The 24,032-nt window shown below is 36.7% G+C and overlaps 1 protein-coding gene across 1 annotated transcript in view; it reads left to right on the top strand.

Annotated features, from left to right (window-relative positions):
* The window catches only part of LOC149002630 (uncharacterized), a 28,125-nt gene extending 9,369 nt beyond the window's left edge, over positions 1 to 18,756 (top strand). Inside the window, exons 2-7 of the mRNA XM_089138479.1 lie at positions 16,915 to 16,962; positions 17,047 to 17,282; positions 17,399 to 17,602; positions 17,703 to 17,795; positions 17,891 to 17,998; positions 18,075 to 18,756. Of these exons, the coding sequence (XP_088994605.1) occupies positions 16,926 to 16,962; positions 17,047 to 17,282; positions 17,399 to 17,602; positions 17,703 to 17,795; positions 17,891 to 17,998; positions 18,075 to 18,473 (1,077 nt within the window). The 5' untranslated portion in view covers positions 16,915 to 16,925 and the 3' untranslated portion in view covers positions 18,474 to 18,756. The remainder of the gene's footprint in view (positions 1 to 16,914; positions 16,963 to 17,046; positions 17,283 to 17,398; positions 17,603 to 17,702; positions 17,796 to 17,890; positions 17,999 to 18,074) is intronic.
* The last annotated feature ends 5,276 nt before the right edge of the window (positions 18,757 to 24,032 follow it).

Raw genomic sequence — 24,032 nt, forward strand, 5'->3', positions numbered from 1 at the left:
GGATTAAAGCCAAAGATGTACAAGCACAACTAAAATTTAACTGGGCAACTGGGGAAAGACTCTCAAAAGTCCTCACATCATATAGCTCTGATTATATCGGCGGTAGGACAGCCAAAGATGTAAGAGCACAACTAGAATTCAACTGGGCAACAGGGGAAAGGCTCTCTGAAGTAATCTTCACATCATAGCTCTGATTATATCGGTTGCCTACCAAGTGAACCTTGTGTTTCTTAAGAGATCCGTCAACATTATTTTTAAAGTAAGCCTAATAACAACTCACTAGATCCTTATTAGGAGGTAAATCCACAGTCCTTGAGAGTCCATGTCTTAGGTCATAAGCCGATAACAAGGCGTCCATCTCTGTTTCCTTATCTTACAAGGCTTGATAGTGGAATTTAGGGACAGTGGCTGTGGATAATGATAATATGGTAATGGGATGGAGGATGAGAAACAGAAACGAAGCAAGGAATGACTGAAATCTCCACGAGCTTTGATTGTCTGATCAATTGAAGACACAGTTTATGTTTGGAAATCCAATAACTCTGAATATATCAGCATGTAGGCAGCGAAGAGCTTGTTTCAAGTAGTATTGATTTCCATCTCAAAGAGACTCAAAACCACATAAACAGATATTGGTATCTAGTTTACCTACATCTCTGATGCCATGTGACAAAGAGCGATAAATAAGTATTGAAGTAGTAACTTCCTAAAATTTTAACACTATTATAGAAATAAATAAACAAAAAGAGAAACTATCTAGCCTAGGATAAAGGTAAAAGATTCCCTAAGCTTCAAATAACAACCAAACTAGAATGTACATGACATAAACATAAAGTGGGAATGGGACATATGTATCCCCATGGTACTGGGTCATGTACCCCAACTGTACATAAGCATAAAGTGGTAGATATACTAGTATAATCAACAATTTTGATTGGCCAATTTGGACTGATATCGATAGTTGTCATGCCAGATCCTAAATTGATATGGATGGTGATCCAAATTCATCACTATAAATGGGTTTATTCTATCAGGAATAAGTCTAAGGTTGGGTTCTACATGTTGGACTTTTGGCGTGGTTCGAGAAGCTTTTTATGAGTAGTGAGATGGGATGGACTGCAAGTCCAGAAAGTTGTATAATTCGACCCAAATCTTGGTTGATTTGAGATCTCAACCCAAGATTTCAGTTGGACTGAAATCTCAACCCAATACGTGTTAAAAGCTTTCTGACTTGCTTGAGTGGAGAATCTTGACTCGATCTTGCCATGAGCAGCTAGGATTCACCAGGGATAGGGTTTTTGCTGCTGTGAGTTCAAATTTCCAATATCATCTGGAATCACGGTCAACGCAGCTCCTCCACATGATCAATAACACTCTAGTTCCCCAGTTCCCCCTCTCAAACCCTTTGAATCACCTAGAATTGACAAGTTGACAACTATATTTCCTCCTAGATATACGATGGAATTTTATTACCGTCTTTATTATTATATTGGGGTTCATAATAAAACAAGTTTATTAGATCCATCATATCTGTTCTCAACATAATACTCAATTCCCCCACCCCAAAAAAAGAAAAAAAAAAAAAAAGGTAAAAGGAAAACCCCCTTTTTTTTGGTTTTCCATTATTATATTTTATTTTCCTGTGCACAAAACCCTAAGACTCTCTCTTTCTCTCAAGCTCCTCTCATCTTTCCTTGTCTTGCCCTAGAAACTCCTTTCATCTCTTTCACCCTCACCCTTAGTCTCTCATTGATCCCTCTCACCCTAGCCGTCAACCTACTGCTGGCTGTCCTCTTCTTCTCAATATCTTGCCTTCAGCCTCTCATCAATCTTTCTCGTCCTCGCCCTCAGATTCTCATCGATCTCCCTCGTCCTCTCCCTCAGATTCTCATCGATCTCTCTCTCGTCCTTGCCCTCAGTTTCTCTTCGATCTCTCTCATCCTCGCCCTCAGATTCTCATTGATCTTTGTCTTTGCCCTCGATCTACTTCTTGTCACTTGCTCTCTTGCTGGCTCGCTCTCTTTGTGGTTTTCCAACAGCTTTTTAAGGAATAGCTCAAAGAAAAGGAAAGACGCTCAAGGGTTGCTTTCTAGAGGTAAATTTCTTTTGGTATACTATGAGTTGAGCAATCTAGGCATATTGTTACCTTCTTTGTGCCAACTTGTATGATTCTTTCCTTAATTCATTGTGTAGGGAGGTTCAGATTTGAACCCTTTTTTTTTTTAATGAAATTTTTTTTCTTTATGTTCTTTATGACTTTAGATCTTACTTGTTTCAACTGGACTTTGTTTTCTTTTTTTATTTGATTGAAAATGAAATTATGAGTTATGACATCAATTTATACAAATACCATGTTTTTATGGGAAGAGACTGAATCTGCGATACATTCTTTTGTGTATTGATCATCGATTATTTATTTTCAATGAAATCCTGTTATGGAAGATAAAAGATTGAGCGGTTCAAAACAAATCCTAGTTTCATTGTTGTGCTTTCCTACCCTGTAATACCTTCCACCGTGGATTTAATTTTGTGGTCACTACTCACCCTGCGTTTATTTTGTTTTCTGGTTGAAATTTATCTCTTCCCCCTTGAATATTTTTTTTTTAAAATGTTGAATTCTTATTAGGATTATCTTTTCTCCCTGTTTTTGTGGTTCAGTTGGAATGGATTAGCCTGATGAACTTGTTTATGGTGTTTGACACTTCATTAGGTTATAAAGAGACTAACAGTATGTTGAATTTTTTTTTTTGGTGATGTGGATTACACTGTTGAACCCCGGTTACATTTATGTATAAAAATCTAAACTTTATTAGTGCCCATTGTGCGCACGTACCCTCTCCCTTTCTCTATATAGACTGAAAAGAAAGTACCAGGAGGTGGTTTATTAGCCAAGTCTACTTTCCATGTGTTTCTACTTTCTAAATGGTGAAAAGCTTTTTACTGTTAGAAGTAGCTCAATGTAAATTATGACTTCAATTAATCAGGTTGGTAGGTCCAAACTTACAATCTAGTGGTGATACCATTTGAGATGGTTCCATTTTATCAGGGTGGGTCTTAAGTTTTTGCAAGAATTGGCCCAAGAACAAACTGTCCAATCAACTAGTTGTTTCCAAACTTTGGAACTGTGCCAATTAATATTGGGATTATTTACTTCCACTTCCCAATATTTTCCTATCAGTATCACATGAAAAGAAAAATAATATTTGGATAATCCTGCAATGATCAGTCCAAGCATTATGCTGCCTTCATAAGCTTTGGCTGCTGTTTAATCATAGTGATTGCATTGCTGTTGGGCTTGGTTGGTGGTAGTTTCAAAACTAGGGTGAGACGTCATATTCATCAAGTGTGGAGAACTTCCTAATCAAGAAAGCTCTTTATCAGTTTTATCTATTCTGAGTGTGTAGAAATGCCTAATTTAGTAATCTCTTCCAGCCCCAGTCCTGGTCTCAAATTGACACCCCTCATTATCAACTTTTTATACACCTCACTAGAGATTTGGTTTTCTCCCATCACGAAATGCATTTCATTTCTCTGGTAGAAGGGCTAAAAGTTGATTTCTCTGTATACAGTATCACATTCCTAGACACGAAAGCACTAGGTATCATCAGTTAGAGACCAAATGAAACTCCTGATTCCTGTTAGTTGGTTAGGATTCAAATATTAGATCCTAAAATTTGGAACAAGTTCTAGATAATTGGGTATATTACTGCATAATGACTTACAATGAGAAGGTTTGGTTGAAAGATAAGATTCTTAGTTTCTAGAAATTAAGGTTGTAATAATTTTTCTACTTTCAATACAGTTTATGACTTTAGTTTTAGCTTGCTGTTTAAGGTAGAGGCCATATGGGTAAGCAAGAGGTTGTAAGGAAGTGAGTTAATATCAGACTTGATTCTAAGAAATCGAAACCTATGTTTCTAATTCAATATATAGTGCCCTTGCCTATGGAGCAATCTGTTGGTGCTCTAGGACTTGTTTTCTATTAATTTGACTTGGATCTAGAACTTGGGCTGGACCTAACAAGCTTCAAATGCACCAAGCGGACCAGGTCAAATCAGCCTACGCTGGTCCTCTATGATGCCCAAGCCTTATTTGGCCATTAAGAAATATTTTTCAAAGATTTTGTGGGGCCCCGAGTAGATTATCTGAAGATCTTTTATAAAGACTAAAGATTAGGGACCCTTTTAGAAGTTGCTAATTATGTGATCTCCTTAGTTTCTAATTAGAGACCTGTATGAAAACAATGTAGTTTCTATTTCTAAATTAGCAGCATGCTTCTAGAACTTGTGAGGTCACAGAGAACTTACGACATATCTTGGTTTTTTGAAAAATCAACACCGGATCACATGCGAGTCCAGAAAGTTGTAAAACTTGACCAAGATTTCAGTCGAGTTGAGATCTTGGTTCCACAGAAATCTCAGTCCAACCGGTGTCATAATAGGCCCTTAACTCAATCGAGTCAAGATATCCTGACTCGATCTTGACTAAATCTTGGTCCTCTTGTCCTCTTCACTGCTGCATTGCTGGAAAACAGGTTTTTGTCAGAATCTTTTGTCGGAGTTTTGGCTGGAACTCCTACTACACTTCATCAACAATGCTCCTACAGCATCTATAGCAAGGATCTAAGAGGTTTTAGTTGACGCTTAAAAAAAGAGTGAGATTTCATCCTAGTTTTGATTTTCTTTTTTCAAAATCTATCCGCAAAAAGCATACACCAAGGGACCTCATCTTGAATGTTTTTGGTTAATTCATCCATTACCAGTGCAAATAGATATGGGCTTAAAGTTGACCCTTGATGTAGCCTAACTGTTATCGGGAATTCATTACTTTGTGCCCTCACTGTTCTAACACTAGTCACCAAACCATCATACATATCCTTAACTATATGTCTATATCTATATATTTACTTGCAACACTTCTTTTCTCTAGTACTTGCCAAATTAACGCTCTAGGGACTCTATCATAAGCTTTTTCTAAGTCAATAAATACCATATGAAGGTCTTTCCTACATTCTCTATACCTTCCCATAAGTCTCCTAATTAGGTAAATAGCCTCCGTTGTAGATCTTCCCGGCATAAACCCAAATTGGTTCTCCGTAACTATAGTTAAGTGTCTCAAACGGGTTTCAATTATTCTCTCCCATAATTTCATCGTATGGCTCATCAATTTAATGCCCATATAGTTATTACAACTTTGAATATTTCCTTTATTTTTGTAAATTGGAACCACGATGCTTCTCCTCCATTCATCTGGCATTTTCCCTGTGCTCATAATCTTATTAAACAACTTAGTTAACCAAACTAGTCCATGGGTTCCTAAGCTCTTCCATACTTCAATTGGGATTTCATCATGACCTTGTGTCTTGCCGATTTTCATCCTCTTTAAAGCTTCTTTTACTTAGGTCATCGAAATTCTACGTATATAATAAGTTTGGACATTGGTGCCTTGGTGAAAGGTGTAATTGTTCGAATCATAAGTGCTTGAAGAATGCTCATTTTTTTTTTGGTAGAAGAAGAATGCTCATTTAGTAAACTAGAGAAACAGGTTTCCCATCTTTTCTTAATGTCCTCTTCACAAACTAATATTTTACCATCTCCATTTTTAATACATCTAACATGGTCAATATCTCTACTCTTCCTATCCCTCATCTTAGCTATCTTATAAATAGATTTCTCCCCTTCCTTTGTGCCCAACTTATTGTGTAACTCTTCATATTTCTTTTCCTTTGCTTTTCCAGCAATTTTCTTAGCTTCATTTCTATCCAACATATACCTTTGAAGATCCTCAACATCCTTAGTTCTTTGCCATGTCTTAAAACTAGCTTTTTTATTCCTAATGGCAACTTGAACCTCACTATCCCACCACCACGTCTCTCTATAAGAATGGAGCTTTCCTTTTGATTCACCTAGGACATCTTTAGCCACCTTCTTAATACACATAGCCATCTTATTCCATATTACATTGGTATCCCCTTTAAAATCCCATTTTCCTTGTTTGATTACTTCATTAACTAAGGATTTCAAGCACTCTCCTTCCAAATTCCACCATCTTATTCTAGGATAGTTTACCTTAGACCTTTTATGTGTTCTTAGGACTAAGCACATATCCAAGACCACAAGTCTATGTTGTGCAGTTAAGCTTTCCCTCGGTATCACCTTGCAATCCTTGCACAACAATCTATCAGTCCTTCTAGTTAGGAAGAAATCTATTTGGCTTCTATGCTGTCCACTTTTGAAGGTAATTAAATGTTCATCTCTCTTTTTGAAGTAAGTATTTATAATAGATAGATCAAAAGCAGTAGCAAAATCTAAAATTGAAATCTTCTCCTCATTCCTTTCTCCAAAACCATATCCTCCATGTACACTCTCATATCCTCTTTGATCTTTTCCAATATGTCCATTTAAATCACCTCCTGTGATAACCTTTTCTCCTTGACAAATTCCTTGCATTAATCCATCCATATTTTCCCAAAATTTTAGCTTTAGACTTTCCCAAAATCTATATTCTACACTTTTGAGGAGCTGGAGTTGGAGGAGTTGCATATTGGTTTTATTCTTGTACTCTCATGGTATAGCTTACTATGCCCATCTTGTGAGGTGGTCTTACTAATTTGAACACTGATGATGAAGATGAACATTTGTTTTGTTTAATACATCATAGTTGTTTAAGTTTGAACCTTAATGTATTCATATTGTAAATCATGTGATGTACAATGTATCAGTTGTTTTGTCAAGGAGAAAGGATTATTGTAAGAGTGGTGATCTAAAATGTGCATATTGGGTAAGATCAAAGTGGCTATGAAAGTGTACATGGAGCATATGGTCTTTAAGAGAGGAGTAATAGACAGGATTTTAGTTTTAGATTTTGATGTAGCTTTTGATCTATCTATTGTAAATACTTACTTCAGGGAGAATGAGAAGGATTTCATTACTTTCAAAAGTGTACATCGAAGCCAAATAGATTTCTTCCACACTCGAAGGTTGGATATATTATTACGCAAGGATTGCAAGGTGATACAAAGGAAAAGCTTAAAGGCACAACATAGATTAGTGATCTTGGATCTATCCCTACTCCATAAACTTATAAATGGTTTGAGGTTAACTATCCTAAGAGAAGGTGGTGAACTTAAAAGGAGATTGCTTGAAATCTTTTAGTAACCAAGTCACCAATAAGGAAAGTGGGAATTTGAGGGGACATTAACACAATGAGGAGTGAGATGGGTACATGTATTTGCAAGGTGGCTAAAGATTTCATATGTTAATCAAAAGGAAAGCACCATTCTTATAGGGATACTTGGTTGTGGGATGGTGAGGTTGAGGCATATATTAATAATAAGAAAGCTAGATTTAAGACATAGCAAAGGACTAAGGATGTAGAGGACCTAAAAAGGTATAAGTTGGGTAGAAATAAAGCTAAGAAAGTGGTGGGCAAAGCCAAGGAAAAGAAGTATGAAGATTTATATAATCAGCTAGGCATAAAGGGAGGAGAAAAATCTTTTTATAAGATAACTAAAATAAGGGATAAGAAGAGTATTCATCTGGAATATGGTAAAGCACTAGTACGTGATGAAGACGTTAAGAAGAGATGGAAAGTTTATTTCTCTAGCCTATTTAACAATCACATATCAGGTACCTATGAAGGTGTGACTCAGATGATTGCATAATTCGCCTTAACACCAATTTTGGAACATATATACGGAAAATTACTTTGTTTGAAGTTAAAGAAGTTCTAAGGAGAATGAAAGTAGGCAAGTCATAAGGTCTTAATGAAATTCCAATAGAAGTAAAGAAGAACCTAGGAACATATGGGCTAGCTTGCTTGGCTGAGCAAGTTGTTAATTAAGATTATGAGCATAAGAAAAATGCTAAATGCATGGAGGAGAAGCATCGTTGTCCCACTCAACAAAACTAAATGAGATATTCAAAGCTATAACAACTATAGAGGCATAAAACTGATGATACTATAATTTTTTTGGAGAGGGCAATTAAAACCTATCCGAGACAAGAAACCACAATCACGGATAACCAACTTGGTTTTGTCTCACGTGGAAAATCTACAGTGAAAGATATTTACCTTATTAGGAGATTTATGGAAATGTATAGATAGTATAAGAAAGATTTTCATATGGTCTTAATTGACCTAGAAAAAACTTATCATAGAGTCCCTAAAGCGATAATTTACCAATTTACTAGAGAAAAAAAAGTGAAGAAAAAAGGAAAAAAAAAAAAAAAAAAGTTGCAAGTAAATGCATGAATGTAGTTAAAGATGTGCATGATGGCTCAAGTGACAAGTGTAAGAATAATGGACGTACAAGGTGGTGAATTCCCAACTATAGTTTGATGTAACCTAGGGAAACCCCTCTAGGGAAGCCCCAAGAACCCTATGGAAGGAAGGGACAGCAGCCCAAAACCATGTGGCCCTACAGGAAGGCCGGACCATATTGGGGGCAAATTGGTCATTTTACTGCCCCCTTTTGCATCCCCTTTGGTACTGTTAGGTTTAGCATAGTTTTAGGAGTCCAAATCTACTTTTACTTTGTTACTTGAGTCCTTGTCTAGAGTCCTAGTCCAAATGGAAGATTCAAGTTGGAATCTTATTTCAAATTAGGTTCCTTATTAAGTTAGGAGTTTCTTTTAATTCTGCAATGATATATTTATTATTATTATTTAGGAGTCCTTATAGAGTCCTTTCTCAATTAGTGTCCTAGTTAAGTCTAAGTGTTTGTTCTATTTCTAATAGAACTCTTTGTTTATTGAGTCCTTTTAGGCTGCATTTGTTTGCTGGAATAAAACTGGGGTGGGATATTTCTTGAATAAGCAAACTTTTCTATTAAATCCTAAAAGTGTAGTTTGTTTGGTTGCTTGGGGTTGAAAAGTTAGAGACAAGTTTCCTTAATTTAAGGAAACTTGTCTAGTGAGGTGGCAACTGGCAAGCCAACTTTTCCACCCCGAAGCCTTTTCCAAAAGCCCACAAAATGTGTGGGACTTTGTGAAAAAGTGTGTAAAATTAAAAAGTGGGACCCACAATTAATATTTTTTCACAAAATCCCTTCATTTCCTTTCCTTCTCCCTCACCCTACTACACATGGGGCCCACATGTTTTTTTTTTCTCATCCTTTTTTTTCCAACCCACCTTGTAAACAAACGCAGCCTTAGGGAATCCTTCATGTAAAGGCTATAAATAAACCCATTCATATGTAAGCAAGTCAAGTTGATGATTAATAAAATTGAGTTTTGAAGGATATTGAGGAGTGGAGTCGTGGGTTCTTCCCTACGAGGGAAAGCCTGCGATTATGTGTGATTGCTTATCAAATTTTGCAGAATTCTAGTTCTTCAAGCCCCCATCCGTACCTTCCCTCTCTTCCTTCTTCTACTCCCAACCCTTCCCCAGCCCCTAAGCCTTAGTCACTTCTAATCCCAGCCCCACCCCTATCACAAACTCTTCCCCCTTCCCCAATCCCTGCAGCATATTTCCCCACCCCTTCCAGCCCTATTCCCCTAGTTCCCTTCCATTCCCCAGCCTTTTCTCTCTTCCAATTCTTCTTCTTCTTCTTTTTCCCTTTGCAGCTGCATAAGGATGCTTAGTTTTCTAAACCCAAAATTTTGCCCAAGTTCTAACTTTAGATTTCCCTAAGCCCTTACTCAAACCCTACAGCCTTTAGGAACCAGATTCCCTTTCCCCTTCCCTATCTCAGCTCTATCCTTTCACCCTAAACCCTAGTAAACCCTAGTAAACCCTAATTTCCCTGTTTTCTTAAAATCCTAGGAACCCTAATCTTAGTTTCATTCATATTTTAGAAATCCCTTACCTTTGAACCCTAACCTGAGCTTCTTCCTTAGAAACCCTAGAATTTGAGAAACTTTAATTAGTTAAACCCTAGAATTCTGGAATTAAACCTAGACGGTAAAACAGAAAAATTCAGGTTGAATTTTACCATAACCCTAACCCTAAACCTACATGCTGAACCCTGTACCTCTTCCTCCATCACCATAGACTCCCTTAGCTGTAGGGTTTACAAGACAAATTCCTCCAACCACTTGGTGTTTAAGCATTTAAACAGCTGTTTTCCACCACTAAATTGCCCTAGAAGGTCTAATAGTAGTGTGTTTAAAAGCCTGTTTACTGCTGAATTCAACCTAAGGATCCTGAAGGCTGGCCCTAATTTGGTGGTTACATCAAAGTTGAGCTACACCAAGGATCAACTTTGAGCCCGCATTTATTTGCTCGTATGATGGATGATTTAACCAAAGACATTCAAGATGAGGTTCTTTGGTATATGCTTTTTGTTGATGATATTGTTCTGGTAGATGAGGCACAAGTAGGAATTAGTACTAAGTCAGGAATATTGGAGAGCAGCTTTGGAATCAAAAGATTTTAAACTAAGTACAATAAAGAAAAAATATCCGTTGAGAATTACAAAAACCTTGGTGCACAAGTTGCAAAAGTTTCTATTTGGAAAAGTAGTCTTGGTGCACAAATTTTATTTTGGTTATTTTCTATTTTGCTTACTTTCTAACTTTTTTATTGCTTGGTTTACAAGTAATCTCCTAAGGTAGTTTCCTTTTTAGTAGATTTGAGAGATTCAATGCAATGTGTAATTTTTCTTTTTACTGTAACTCAGTTTAGGAAACTTTCCTAAACTAGGACTTAATTTTACATTATAAATGAAGTACTAGGGGAGAGCCAAGATATACATGCTAGCTCTCTCCCTTCTTCTTCTCTTCTTCTTCAATCTTCATCTATTCTTCTTCTTTCTAAGTTCTTTCTAAGTTGATTGCAAGTGCTGAAATTCTAACATGGTATCAGAGGGGCTAATCGGCTTAGGGATTGTTTCTTCTCTTTTGACTACTCAATTTTTCTTCTTCTTTTTTTTTCCCCCCCCCTACCTAGTGCACAACCACCCCTTGTTGCATTAATGATATATTAGATCCTTCTTCACAATTCATGAAGTTATCTACATATCTGCTATTACCATTACTCTAAGCTGATTGCAGGTGCTAAAATTCTAACATGGTATCAGAGGGGGTTAATCGGCTTAGCGATTTATCTTCTCTCTTGACTACTTAATTTTTCTCTATTTTTTTTTTCTACCTAGTGCACAACCACCCCTATTGCATTAATGATATATTAGATCCTTTTTCACAATTCATGAAGTGATATACATACCTACTATTACCACTATTTTAAAATCTAGAAATTAGTGAAGTTTTCAAGATACAGGAGGACCTGTTAACCTGCTATAGCTCTTCGCCAGCCTAAATATCTATTTTGCTTCCAATAAACTATGTTATGCTTCTGTGTATTGCATTTATTACCTAGAAAAAATTTGTTTCATGTGATTTCTTTAACTACTACCACTCTTCAATTGGTTTTATGTCTCAAAAGTATTGCTAATGCCATATTTGATTCTGCTACAAGATACACCATTGGTTCCCTTATTTTATTTAACTTTTCTATTTTGAAAATTTTTGTGGATGCTCTATTGAATTTTGCCAGTTATACATTGCTGCCCTTTTTCATTGATTGCTTTTGGAATAAAATAAAATAAAATCTGTTGATACCGTATTGCTTCCCTCTTGCTACCATTGTTTGTTTCGGGTGATACAGGTCTTTGGAAAAATTAATTTTTACATTTTATTGCTGCCCTAAGTCTAAATCAACTGCAGTCCTGTTTTTCCTTGCTTCTCTGTCTACCAGAATCGAATTCAATGGTGTTATCTTTTGGTAGATGGAATATTATATTAATGATCATTAATTCTACAATAATTTCCTTTGAGTTAATTTGCTATTTTTGGATCTCTAGGACATACTACTACTTATCGCTCTTCCTTTGATATTGGTTGGTGCTTCCTTTACTACTAAGTGATCTGTTACTTTTGCTACTGCCCTGTTTGAGTTGATGTTGGTGGTTCAGAATTTTTTGCTGTAATGATTAGAAGTTCTTGTACTTGGATTCATCAAATAACATGGTCCCTTCAAATACCCAAGTGGTTCCTTAATTTAGACTTTGAGATATTGGTAATTTGTCATCATTATTTGTCCACATGTAATGCTATGTGTGAGGTGGAGATTGGAGCTTTAGTCTTTATCTACTCAAGTCTTTTTAAAAGTATTATTTGTGAAGATTTTTATCCTTGGGAAATGGTATTCTACAGTAACACCCATCTATTTAGCTACCTTTACTTACTTGGTCAGTAGTAACCTATACTACCTCTACCTACTACTTGGTCTATGATAATTTATATTAGTTTTACCTACCTACTTGGTTCATAGTAATCTATACTACTTTAGCCTACTTACTTGGTTTGTAGTAACCCATACTATCTTTACCTATCTACTTGGTCTGTAATAACCTATACTACCTTAATCTACTTATTTGGTCCATAGTAACTTATATTACCTTTACCTACCTACTTGGTCTCTAGCAAGCCATACTACTTTAATCTACCTACTTGGTTCGTAGTAATCCATACTACCTTACCTACTTGGTCCGCAATAACCTATACTACCTTGTACCTACCTATTTGGTCCATAGTAACCAATACTGCCTTCTATCTACCCATACCTTTGCCTACTACTTTGCCTTCTTGTAAAATGTTATATATGGACATCGGAGTTGTAATTTTTATCTATTACTGTGGAGATTCTCAAAATGCCTTTGATGCTGCTATACTTATGGATCGTCGATTGATTCTTATTATTGGATGATTCGTTTGACATGAAGAATTAAAGTTTTTTTTAGGATGATGTTGACTACCTCTTTGGTGAAGTTCTCTCAGTGTTTATTGGCATCTACTATTGTTTCATGGTTCAAGATTGATGTTGCCTTTCAAGTTTATTCTTATCATCCAAGATGATGTTTTCTTTATTTATATTCCAGCTTGAGGGGGAGTGTTGAGAATTACAATAACTTGCACAAGTTGCACAAGTTTTTATTTTGGAGAAGCAGTCTTAGTGCATAAGTTTTGAAAAACTAGGGTTTCTAACTTTCTTGGTTTACTTTCTATTTTGTTTACTTTTTAATTTTTTTATTGCTTGGTTGACAAGTAATTTCCTTAAGATAGTTTCATTTTTAGTACATTTGGGAGATGCAATGTGATATGTAATTTTCCTTTTTGGTGTAATTCAGTAGGAAACTTTTCCAAACTTAGACTTGATTTTACATTATAAATAAAGCACCAGGGTAGAGTCAAAATATACATGCAAGTTCTCTCCCTTCTTCTTTTCTTCTTCAGTTTTCTTCTATTCTTCTTATTTTCTAAGTTTTCTTTCAATCCCTAAGCTGATTGTAGGTGTTGAAATTCTAACAAGATCTACTGTACAACTTTCGTTGTGATAGGATGGATGATGACGTGGTGAATCCTATAGAGGAGATTCCACGAAGCGATTATTTTAGGTACCTTGGCTTAAGCATAAATGTTGAAGTATACGTGGGAACTAATAGAAAATAGAAACTATGCTTTCTAGAAACTCTCAAAACTTGTGTAGCAAAACTCCTAAACTAGAATAGAAAGTACAATAGCATATTTAAACATAGGAAACAAGCACCACTAGCATAATACTATTCACATTACTATTCACGTGAAGAGTAAAACAACTCATTGATCCTACGTATACTTCAACAATAAATAGAAAAGATGACATAGAGGATGATGTTTCCCAAAGAATTGAAATAGGGGAGATGAAGTGGAGTGCTACGTTTGGTCTTATGTGATCGACGTATTCCTCTAGAGTTCAAACTAAAATTCTATAGGACCATCATACGACAAACTATGATGTATGATGCAAAGTGATGGGCTATTATGAAGCGACATATAGATAAACTCAGTGAAACAGAAATGATGATGCTAAGATGGATGAGTGGCAAAAGCTAGGAAGGATAAGGTAATAAATGATCATATTGGAGTTGGTCTAGGAGGAGCTTGATACATCATAAGCTTCAACAAAGTCAATTGAGGTGGCCCATTTTATAGAGGCCTTTAAATACCTTTTATGGAGAAGTGCTTGTCCAATTGATGGAATTAAAAGAATGAGGGACATACCTAAGATAACCTTAAGAGAAGTGGTGAGATTGGATATGCATAGTTTAGGGCTTGTGTCCAGTATGGCCTCAAATAGAGTTCATTGGAAGGCTAGTATCCATATAGTCTACCCCATTTAGTTGGGATAGGGCCTATTGTTGTTGTATGGGTATTTTATGTTTTATAAGTCTATATCTTCACTTCTTCAAAGCAATAGTTTCAAACTTAGTGCAAAAATGTATCTCACATTTGCAATTGTTTTTTCATCAATCTAAGGCCACCAATATGTTTATATTGTCTAAGATAGGCTGATCAGCAATTTCCAGCTTCAAAAGACCATTCAAAGTCACAAAGATGGGCCATTGAGTTAGGTAGAGATGGGAGGAAATTTGTCCTTCAATTTAGCAGTTTCTTATTTTTGTTCAAGAGTCTACGCTCTCTATAAATGTAATTAGCTGTTCTTGGTCACATACATATTGGGATTTCATTAGGACCTTGTGTATTGCCTCGTTTCATCCTCTTTAGTGCTTCTTTTACTTCGGCCATAGGAAATTCTCCGTATATATGTTCGAAAATTAGTGCCGTGGTGAACGGTGTAATCATCCGAATCACTTGAGTATGTTCATTTAGTAGATTAAATAAATAGATTTCCCCACTTTTCTTAATGTCCTTACTCCTTATCACATACTAGTATTTTACCATCTATATTTTTATTACATCCAATATGGTCAAGATCTCTACTCTTCCTATTCCTTATTTTGACTATCTTATAAATAGATTTTTCCCCTTCCTTCATGCCCAACTTATTGTATAACTCTTCATATTTCTTTTCGCTTGCTTTTCCCACAATTTATTTTAGCTTCATTTCTAACCAACCTATACCTTTGAAGATCTTCAACATCCTTTGTTCTTTTGCCATGTCTTAAAACTAGCTTTCTTATTCCTAATGGCAGCTTGAAATTCACTATCCCACCACCAAGTCTCTCTATAAGAATGGAGCTTTTCTTTTGATTCACCTAGGACATCTTTAACCACCTTCTTGATACACATAGCCATCTCATTCCACATCGCATTAGTGTCCCCCTCAAAATCCCACTTTCTTTATTTGACTATTTTATTAGTGAAGGATTTTAAGCACTCTCCCTTCAAAATCTACCATCTTATCTTGGGATAGTTAACCTTACACCTTTTATGAGTTTTTGGGGTTAGACACATATCCAAGACCACAAGTCTATGTTGTGCAGTTAAGCTTTCCTTGGTATCACCTTGCAATCCTTGTTTAACAATCTATCAATCCTTCTAGTTAGGGAGAAATCTATTTTGCTTCTATGATGTCCTCTTTTGAAGGTAATTAAATGCTTCTATCTCTTTTTGAAGTAAGTATTTACAATAGATAGATCAAAAGCAACAACAAAATCTAAATTAAGATCCCATCCTCATTCCTCTCCCCAAAACCATATCATCTATGTACACTCTCATGGCCTCTTTGATCTTTTCCAAAATGTCGATTTCGATCACTTCCTATGATAATCTTTTCTCCTTTATGAATTCTTGGCATTAATCCATCCACAATTTTCTCAAAATTCTAACTTTTAGACTTTCAGCCAACCACTTTAGCTCCTTTTTCCATTTTTTCTCTTCCATCTAGTCATCAAACTCTTAAAACTTTAGCCTTTTATACCTTACTCCATTTTTATTAGTTTTATCCCCACTATACCAAAGTTTAAAGTCATCAAACTCTTTAGCTTTTTTTCTCTTCCATCTAGTCTCTTGAATGCAAGCTATATTAATCCTTCTTTTCCTCATAACATCTATCAATTCTAAGCTCTTACCTATTAAAGATCCTATGTTCCAAGATGCCAATCTAATCCTACGTTTTTGAACTAGCTTCTTTACCCACACTCGTCCACAACGCGGGAACCGTTGCCTACTTATCACAACATCCGGGTGCCAATGCAACATATCGCTTATAGGGGACTCCCTAGCTAACCCTTGCCCATTTATCACTACACCTAGGCCACAATGTAGCGCGTCACTTCTTTTGTCGGGGACGCCCTAGCATAGCGTTTATCATATAAGGTCGAATCTATGAAAAGGGTTTGGTTAGATTTCTTTTTGGTGTCAGTTGCCGACCTAACACACCAACCCTCCTTCTTTACTCGGGCTTGGGACCGGCACCAAACACTAGCGGGAATTTCTGAAGAAAAAAAGTTAAATGGATATAATATTATGGGATCAGTTTTCAGTTCGTAGTAGGGTGCACTAGTTTAATAGAGAAACTCAGAATATCTATTATGGTATATTAAAACAAGTGATAGAATTGGAGTATTTGGAGGATCTTTAAGGAATACTATTTTAGTGGGATTGTGCTCATCCTGTGATGGAAGTGGAGAAATATGAGCTCTTTTTACACTTCTACAATTTTATTCACTGGAAATATAGTGGATAAAATGTGAATATTTAATTAGATGTTCATCCTTCTCTTAGAAGTAGAACAATTGTTCTATCATCTATGTGTCAAATCCCCGAATGTCAAAGTGGCATGTTGACCTAACTATCAAGATTAGAGATAAACATGACTTGGAAAGGTGAGGAAAACGGTGCTTCAAATCAGGCAAACACAGATGACAATTCAACATATTCAAAATATGCAACTTTATGAGCCAAAAGTGGTGCATGCTCTGCAAGGACTAGGTCCAAGATGGAGTTTAGACCCCAGTTGAATTAAACAATGGAATTAAAAGTTTAGATGATGACAATATGCCCAGTTGACTGATCAATAATGGTTAATTATGAATATGTTTGCAATATTATACAATTACTTCTTGATTTTACAATTACAAATTTTCATTGTGTTGTAATTGCACTAAGGTTACTCGTTCTTGTTAAAAAGGTACTCAGACAATGAGTAATGATGAGAGTGGGAGCACAAGGCGTAGAGGTAAGACATTAATGTCATTATTCATATTTCTATGGATTAAATGAAGTGGTCAATATTGTATTTAACTAATGCTTAATGTTGCAGGTGCTAAAAGGAATACAAGAGGACCAACATGGGGAAAGAACATTGAATCGTTACCCAATGGACAAAAAATAAACATAAAAATAGATAATCATGGCCAGCCTTGCAATAAGCAAACTGCACGACTGATGACATGGATAGGGGTTAAAGCTCGAGAGGCACACTTGCTACCTGTAACATATATAAGTTGGAAGAAAATTCCCCGATTTCTAAAAGATGCTGCCGTCGATAAGATTTATGTAATATTTAACAAAAGGATTAATAACATCTCTGTATTGCGCTATAACATTTGTTGCTTATTCTTCTTCTTTTTTTTGTTTTTTATTTTTTCTATCAACCTTGTCTTTGTTTGCAGGAGAAATTCAATCTCCCCGAGAACCGTAAAAAATGGGTGGCTACTAAACTGAGTAAGTGCTGGAGGGAATTTAAGCATGGGCTGAAGGTCAAAGTGTTTAAAAAATATCCCACAAATGAAGAGAGACTGGCTCATCTGGATAAGCGTGTTCCACTTGAACAATGGAACGTGCTACTTGAGAGATGGAGTCAAGAGAGTACTCAGGTATAGCACCTAATATTTAGCTATGGAATAAAACAATGGATTGTGTCAGTAGTTTCATATTATATTTCCATCTAATTGTATTTATTTGGCACAATGGTAGGTTCTGTCGGAACGTAATGCCAATCATAGGGGCAAACTGAAATCAATTCATACTACAGGAACAACTTCTTTTGCTGTTATCCGAGAGAGGATGGTAAAATTATTTTCAATTATAAATGCTGTGTATGGAAAAGTTCACTTGGGCTAGGATCCTACTAATATTCTGTCACAAATTTATTTCTTTTTTAGCGTCAAGAACACCCAGATGAAGTGCCTCCCTCTCGTATGGTATTGTACAAGGTCACTCATTCAAAGGAAGATGGATCTCCTGCAGACCCTGCAGCTGCTGAAACAATTGTAAGTTTAATAATCTAATAAAAAGAATCACTATTGCAAATTCAGTATTAACACGTTTGTGTATCGTCAAATTTAGGTCAAGATGGAAGAAGACCTTAACGAAAAACCTGAAGAAGTACGTGGGGACAATACCGTGCAAGAAAAGATCTTCAGCACTAGGGTAGGTGAAGATACTCATGGTCGTGTGCGCATGTGCGGAGTTGGATTTACTCCAAAACAGAAGTATGGGACAGCAACAGTGCGTATCAAGTCATATGCTCTTGAGAATGACGAGTTGCAGAATGAGTTACAGATTTGGAAGCAGATAGGGGCTGAACTGACAGAAGAGATCAGTGGATTGCAAATTGTTGTTGCTGAAAAAGATGAAGTGATATGTGGATTGAAGGCTGATGTTGCTGAAAAAGATGAAGTGATACGGGGATTGAAGGCTGAGTTGGAAATGTATAGGCAATTCATGGAAGGACAACAAAAGTAAGATAGAATTGTTCGTATGCACCACTGGTGTGCTTTCTGGTATTTAGTCTGTTGAAAGGGTTGGAGCTTTAGAATGAAATTACTGAATCAGGTGAAAACAAAACTTGTTAGCTGTGTGAAATTTGACAGGATAGCTAGTTCTCCTTCATCTTATGCTCTTAATGTAAAAGTAGAGATCTTTTTATTTCTTCATTGCAGAACAAGTTTTATAGACCAGAAGTTTTCTTACATTTTAGTCCGTTTTATTCTATGTTTTTTCTCTAAATATGGTAGAAGTTGTTGCCTTCTCTCTCTCCCTCTCTATATTTCGTGCTTTTAACTTGATGAAGTATGTTCCTTGAGATAGAACATTTCCTTAGTGTCTGCCATGATTGTTTTTCATCTAGCAGTGTGGATCTTGCATTGCAGGCAAGCGGTAAGTAGCCTATATCAATGATTGTAGTTGAATATGCTAAGAAATTGTGTTAGCAGTGTCTTACATTGAATATTTAACTGATTTGTGGGACTTTGGTGTACACCTAGAATTCGCATTTTATGAATTGCAATGTTGGTTCAGAATTATGTTTCAAATTATTAACACCTAGTACACACTTGTGTTTTGGTTACCATTGCTGGGAAGATTGCTGGTGCCTGTGTTGTGACCGATCTTAGAAAACCAGAAGTAGATCTTGTTGTATCAATCTCAAGCATTAAAAATAGAGCTAATGATTGTAGGGAAAAAAGGAATCATAGCTAATAAATCTTCCATTGAGTGGTATAAGACTCTCAGTGCAAATCTCAGACTGCAATGGCACATCATATTTTACTGTTCCTGCTCTTTGATTAGGGTAACCATACAGGGCATGCACACTTGGTAACTTCTCTTAGAATAAAAAGGCCTGAAGATATTGTAATTGTAACCGTTTATTGACTGGACCGTATTCTCCCAAGAGTTACTGTACTTTCACCACCCAAATTTCTGAACGTACAGATTTGTATACTAAGAACACCAACAAAAGTATCATCCCTTCTACCGAAAAATCAAAAACAAAAACACTATCCGCAGAAATGCAGGACCAGACTTTAAGGCAATCAGTGATGCAAAGAAGGTTTTTGTCAATATATCTTGTGAGGATCCATTATGGTGCAACTTGGGAAAAGCAGGATTGGTTACAAGAGCATACCAGAAGCTGCTTATGCATTTAGATCTTAAAAGAGAATTGACTGAAAACCTTACTAGTATCTCCTTGACGATTTCTTCAAGGAGATCCTTAATCGTTGTTGTTGCCAGCTCTGTCCTGTTCGTGTGATCTGCCATTAAAATTAGCTAAGAACACCAAAACAGTAAATTTCTGTGTGAGTTAAACCTCTGTAGTGGAAGCCGGTCGAGTTATGTTGTTAAATATCAAGACATGTCAATTGTTATGTAAGTAGAACTTCCGAAGGAATGGGAGACTTCTAAGGAAGACTATTAGAGGTTCCCTATCCATATTCATGACTTCACAGTCAACGTTACAAAGTATTTTGTATGGAAGTGTTTTCCAGGGAAAAAGAATAAAGAAACCTTCTTGGTTTATTGGAATAGTGTGGCATTTATTGTTGTTCTTGGATTTGATAGAATGAAAAATCACTCGTTGCTGTAGAGAAACAAATGTAATGGCAGATTACTTAGCAACTTTAGCTGCTAAAAACCACACATCTTCTCAGATAGATGTGTGACCTGTGACGGAAACTGATGAGTGAGACCCTGGTTCAGGTTTCTGGAATAATTTCTTAGAGATCTCTAGCTGATGTGGACGGAGATGCTTGTAAGTTTCGATTTTTTCCTCTAGTACATTTAATTTTTTTGATTCCTTGAAATACAACTGATGATCTACTTTAAAAAAAGAAAAAGAAAAACAAAAAAAAATGATGAGACATGCTCTCCCATTGCAAGCTAAAGCACTCACAAGACTGCCTCCATAATGCTCTGACAGACTCGCCCTCTACAAACATGAGATATATTTTCCTAAGCTTGTCTACAAATAGTACACTTTGACACCAAGTTGATACCATGATTCTGTACTTCTAAATTCACTGGCACCAATGGCACCTATCCTTCTTAAAAAAATGATGTATCTCAAGCTTCTTCACTTCTTCCACCATATGCCGAAGAGCCCCTGAAAAAGCTTCTAGAAAAGCCCAAGTTAAAATCAGCCATTTTATTGACCCCCCCCCCTCTTTAATGATCTCCACAACTAGCTCAGTAGATGATGCAACTGATACCGGACCAAACCATCTATCCAAGTAGAAGTTTACGTCCACACCTGAACCTATAATCCACTGTTTGCTTTGACCAACCAACTCTCAAACCTTTCGAAGCCCAGGAAGAATGGACGAGCGAATATTTCCCTTCTTCAAAGAGCCATCCTTGCACACGAATCTAGCTCTCAAAAGAATGCTCACTAGGATTCATGCTTTATTTTCCATGCCGGACGGAAAAGGCAAGCAATGTTCACATCCCATAGCCTCCAAACATCTAGACCCCCTTCCTCTATCGGCCTACATACATGAGATCACTTCATGGTCACAAACTTTCATTGTCAATTCTTCCAGATCATATAAAATTATGTATCCGTTGCTCCACCTGATTGATCACTCTAGAGATAATATCTTCCCCTTCCATTCTTGTAGATGACACTTTATTCTATCCATGACCGGTAGAAATTGATCCCTAGACTTTTTTCCAGGGTAGGTGATAATTGTGATCTAGTGGCTTTGCCATCTTCCTGTAGAAATTAATTTACTTTGACTAATAATTGCTGGAGAGGTCATGTAGTGGCTGTTTTAGAAAGTAGTTTCTGCAATGAAGTTTGGATAGATTCATTAGATGATTGTCATCAGGAGGTGTTCCAAGTAGTGGTTTAATGATCATGCTTATATCTTGGTCTATTTGGAGGATGGAGCGAGGGCACCCAATTTTCCTTTCTATTTCTAGAATTCTTGGGTTGCCGTGAAGGAGTGGGCTAAACTAACCTTCCCAAACTTGAATGAGGCCCAGAAGAAGGCTAAGAAAGGGTTAGGGGCTGTCCAAGAGGAGATTACTCTTCAAGGTATGACTGATAGCTTGTTTGCTTGGGAGGTAGATGCTGAAACAACCCTCCTCAAGGCTATAGATTGGCACAAAAAGTTATGGAGAAAGAAGGTCCACATTCACTGGATGAAGAAAGGGGAATGAGATTCTATGAATTTTTATTTCTCTGTGAAATTAAAGAGGGCCAAGGCCAGCATTTGTGTGCTAAGGAAAGAGGATGGAAACATAGTGATAGGTTAATTGCATTTAGCAAATTATATTTCGTCTTTCTATGAAAACTTTCATAAGAAAGTAGATTGTGAACCTTTACTTGAAATATGGGATGTAGACGGATGGAGGACTGTCAATTCACTTGATGGCCTTCCTGCAGAAGAGGAAGTTAAAAGGACTGTTTGGGATCTTGACCCAAAAAGTTTGCCTGGTCCAAATGGTTTTTTTCTGGCTGTTTTGACGTGTTTGGGGAATTATAAGGAAGGATATGTATTTGGCTATCCTAAATTTTTTGCTTTAGGTTGCATTGCGAAGGGCATAAATAGTAGTTTTATCACTTTGATACATAAGGTAAAGGGAGCAAAATCGCTAGATAAGTTAATTCGTATGGTGAACTTTCTTTGTAAGGTATTATAAAAAATTCTTGCTTCTTTGTTTCTAAGTTCCTTCCAAAATTAATTTCTGAGGAACAAGGGGCATTTTAGAAAGACAAAGTGATTTTTGAAAATATTTGTATTGCTTATGAGTTGACACACTTGCTAAATAATTCAGCTTAGGGTGGTGGTTTGGGCTTGAAAACTGATATTGAAAAAGCCTATGATACCCTTTCTTGGGAATTTCTGTTTGCAATGTCGAAAAAATTGAATTTTTTGAACAATGTAGGGGTTGTTGGGTGATAGTTATTCTTGAAACTATTATGGTAATTGTATTGTTCAATGGTGGCCCTGCGGGTTTTTTGGAGTGGAAAGAGGGTTGCAACAAGGAGATCGATACTATTTCTCCTATGCTCTTCATCTTGGCAAAGTAGGTCATATGTTGAAATTTAAAGGACGTGGTAGGGAAGGAACAAAGAAAGGAACTTCCGGATCCCACTGGTGTTGTAGTTCCTTCATTTTAGCCATTTCTTGATGAAATTTTCACTCTCTTTAATGCAGCACTTAAATATGTAAAAAACTTTAAGTCTTTCCTTCGCAAATATCAGAAGTTTGCAAGGTAGTAGATTAACCTCAAAAAGAGAAATTTGTTCTTTGTTCATATGGATCCAAATAGGAGGAGAAAAATTAAAGAAGTACTACAAATTCAGGCAACCACTATGCCTTCAAAATATTTGGGAGTAGATCTTTTCCAAGGTAGAGTGATGGACATATTTTTGCCAGTGATTGGATAGTGTAAAAGCATGTTTACAGGGATGGAAGAGTAAGTTGCTCTCTTAGGCAGCAAGGGTGAAATTAGTGAAGTTGGTCATTTCGAGTACGCCAATTCACAACTTTTTGGTAATAAGGGCCTTCCTCAATGATCAACTAGGTGGAGAGATGGATGTGGAATTTTATTTGATCTGGAAGCATTGATCAAAGGAAGTTGGTGATGGTCAAATGGACATATTTATATCACCCAAAAGAAGGAGGACTAGGGATTTGACATCTGAGAGATGTGAATGTTGCTCGTCTCTGGTCGATTGGCCAGAAGATCAAGCATGAGCCTTCATTGATGAAAAATTTCTTGTGAGCCAAGTTTCTCAATAATGATGGATATCTTAAGATGTGCAATGTGGGGTCCTCCATTCATCTGGCATTGAGTATGTTTGGGAAACAATTGGTGTTCAAGAGTAGTGGACAATAGGTAATGGTGGATTTGTTAATTTCTAGAATGATAGATGGATTGGTTCCAATTTACAAAAATAGGGAAAATACCAAATGAATGAAGGAGAAGCATTGTGGTTCCAATTTACAAAAATAAACAAGAGATTCAAAGCTATAATAACTATAAAGGCATTAAACTGATAAGCCATACTATGAAATTATGGGAGAGAGTAATTAAAACACAATTTGAGACACTTAACCTCAATTATGAAGAACCAATTTGGGTTTATGCTTGGAAGATCTACGATAAATGACTATTTACCTAAATTAGGAGACTTATGGAAAGGTATAGAGAGGAAAGACCTTCATATGGCACTTATTGACTTTGAAAAGCTTGTGATAGAGCTTTAATTTGGCAAGTACTAAAGAAAATAAGGGTCACGAGTAATTCATCTACATTATGGTTGACCAAGTAGTTACTTTTATTAAGGATTAACTTTAGTCCATTTTTTAGGGGGGGGGGGGGGGGGGGGGGGGGGGGGGGGGGGGGGGGGGGGGGGGGGGGGGGGGGGGGGGGGGGGGGGGGGGGGGGGGGGGGGGGGGGGGGGGGGGGGGGGGGGGGGGGGGGGGGGGGGGGGGGATGTGGGGGGGGTTTTGGGGGGGGGCAAGTGTTTTGGACAAACACCATTGATCCTCAATCAAATTTGTGATTGGATGC

Source organism: Hakea prostrata, chromosome 10, assembly GCF_041222555.1.
Source record: "Hakea prostrata isolate BN-2017 chromosome 10, UWA_Hpros_2, whole genome shotgun sequence".
In the NCBI taxonomy this organism is placed as follows: Eukaryota; Viridiplantae; Streptophyta; class Magnoliopsida; order Proteales; family Proteaceae; genus Hakea; species Hakea prostrata.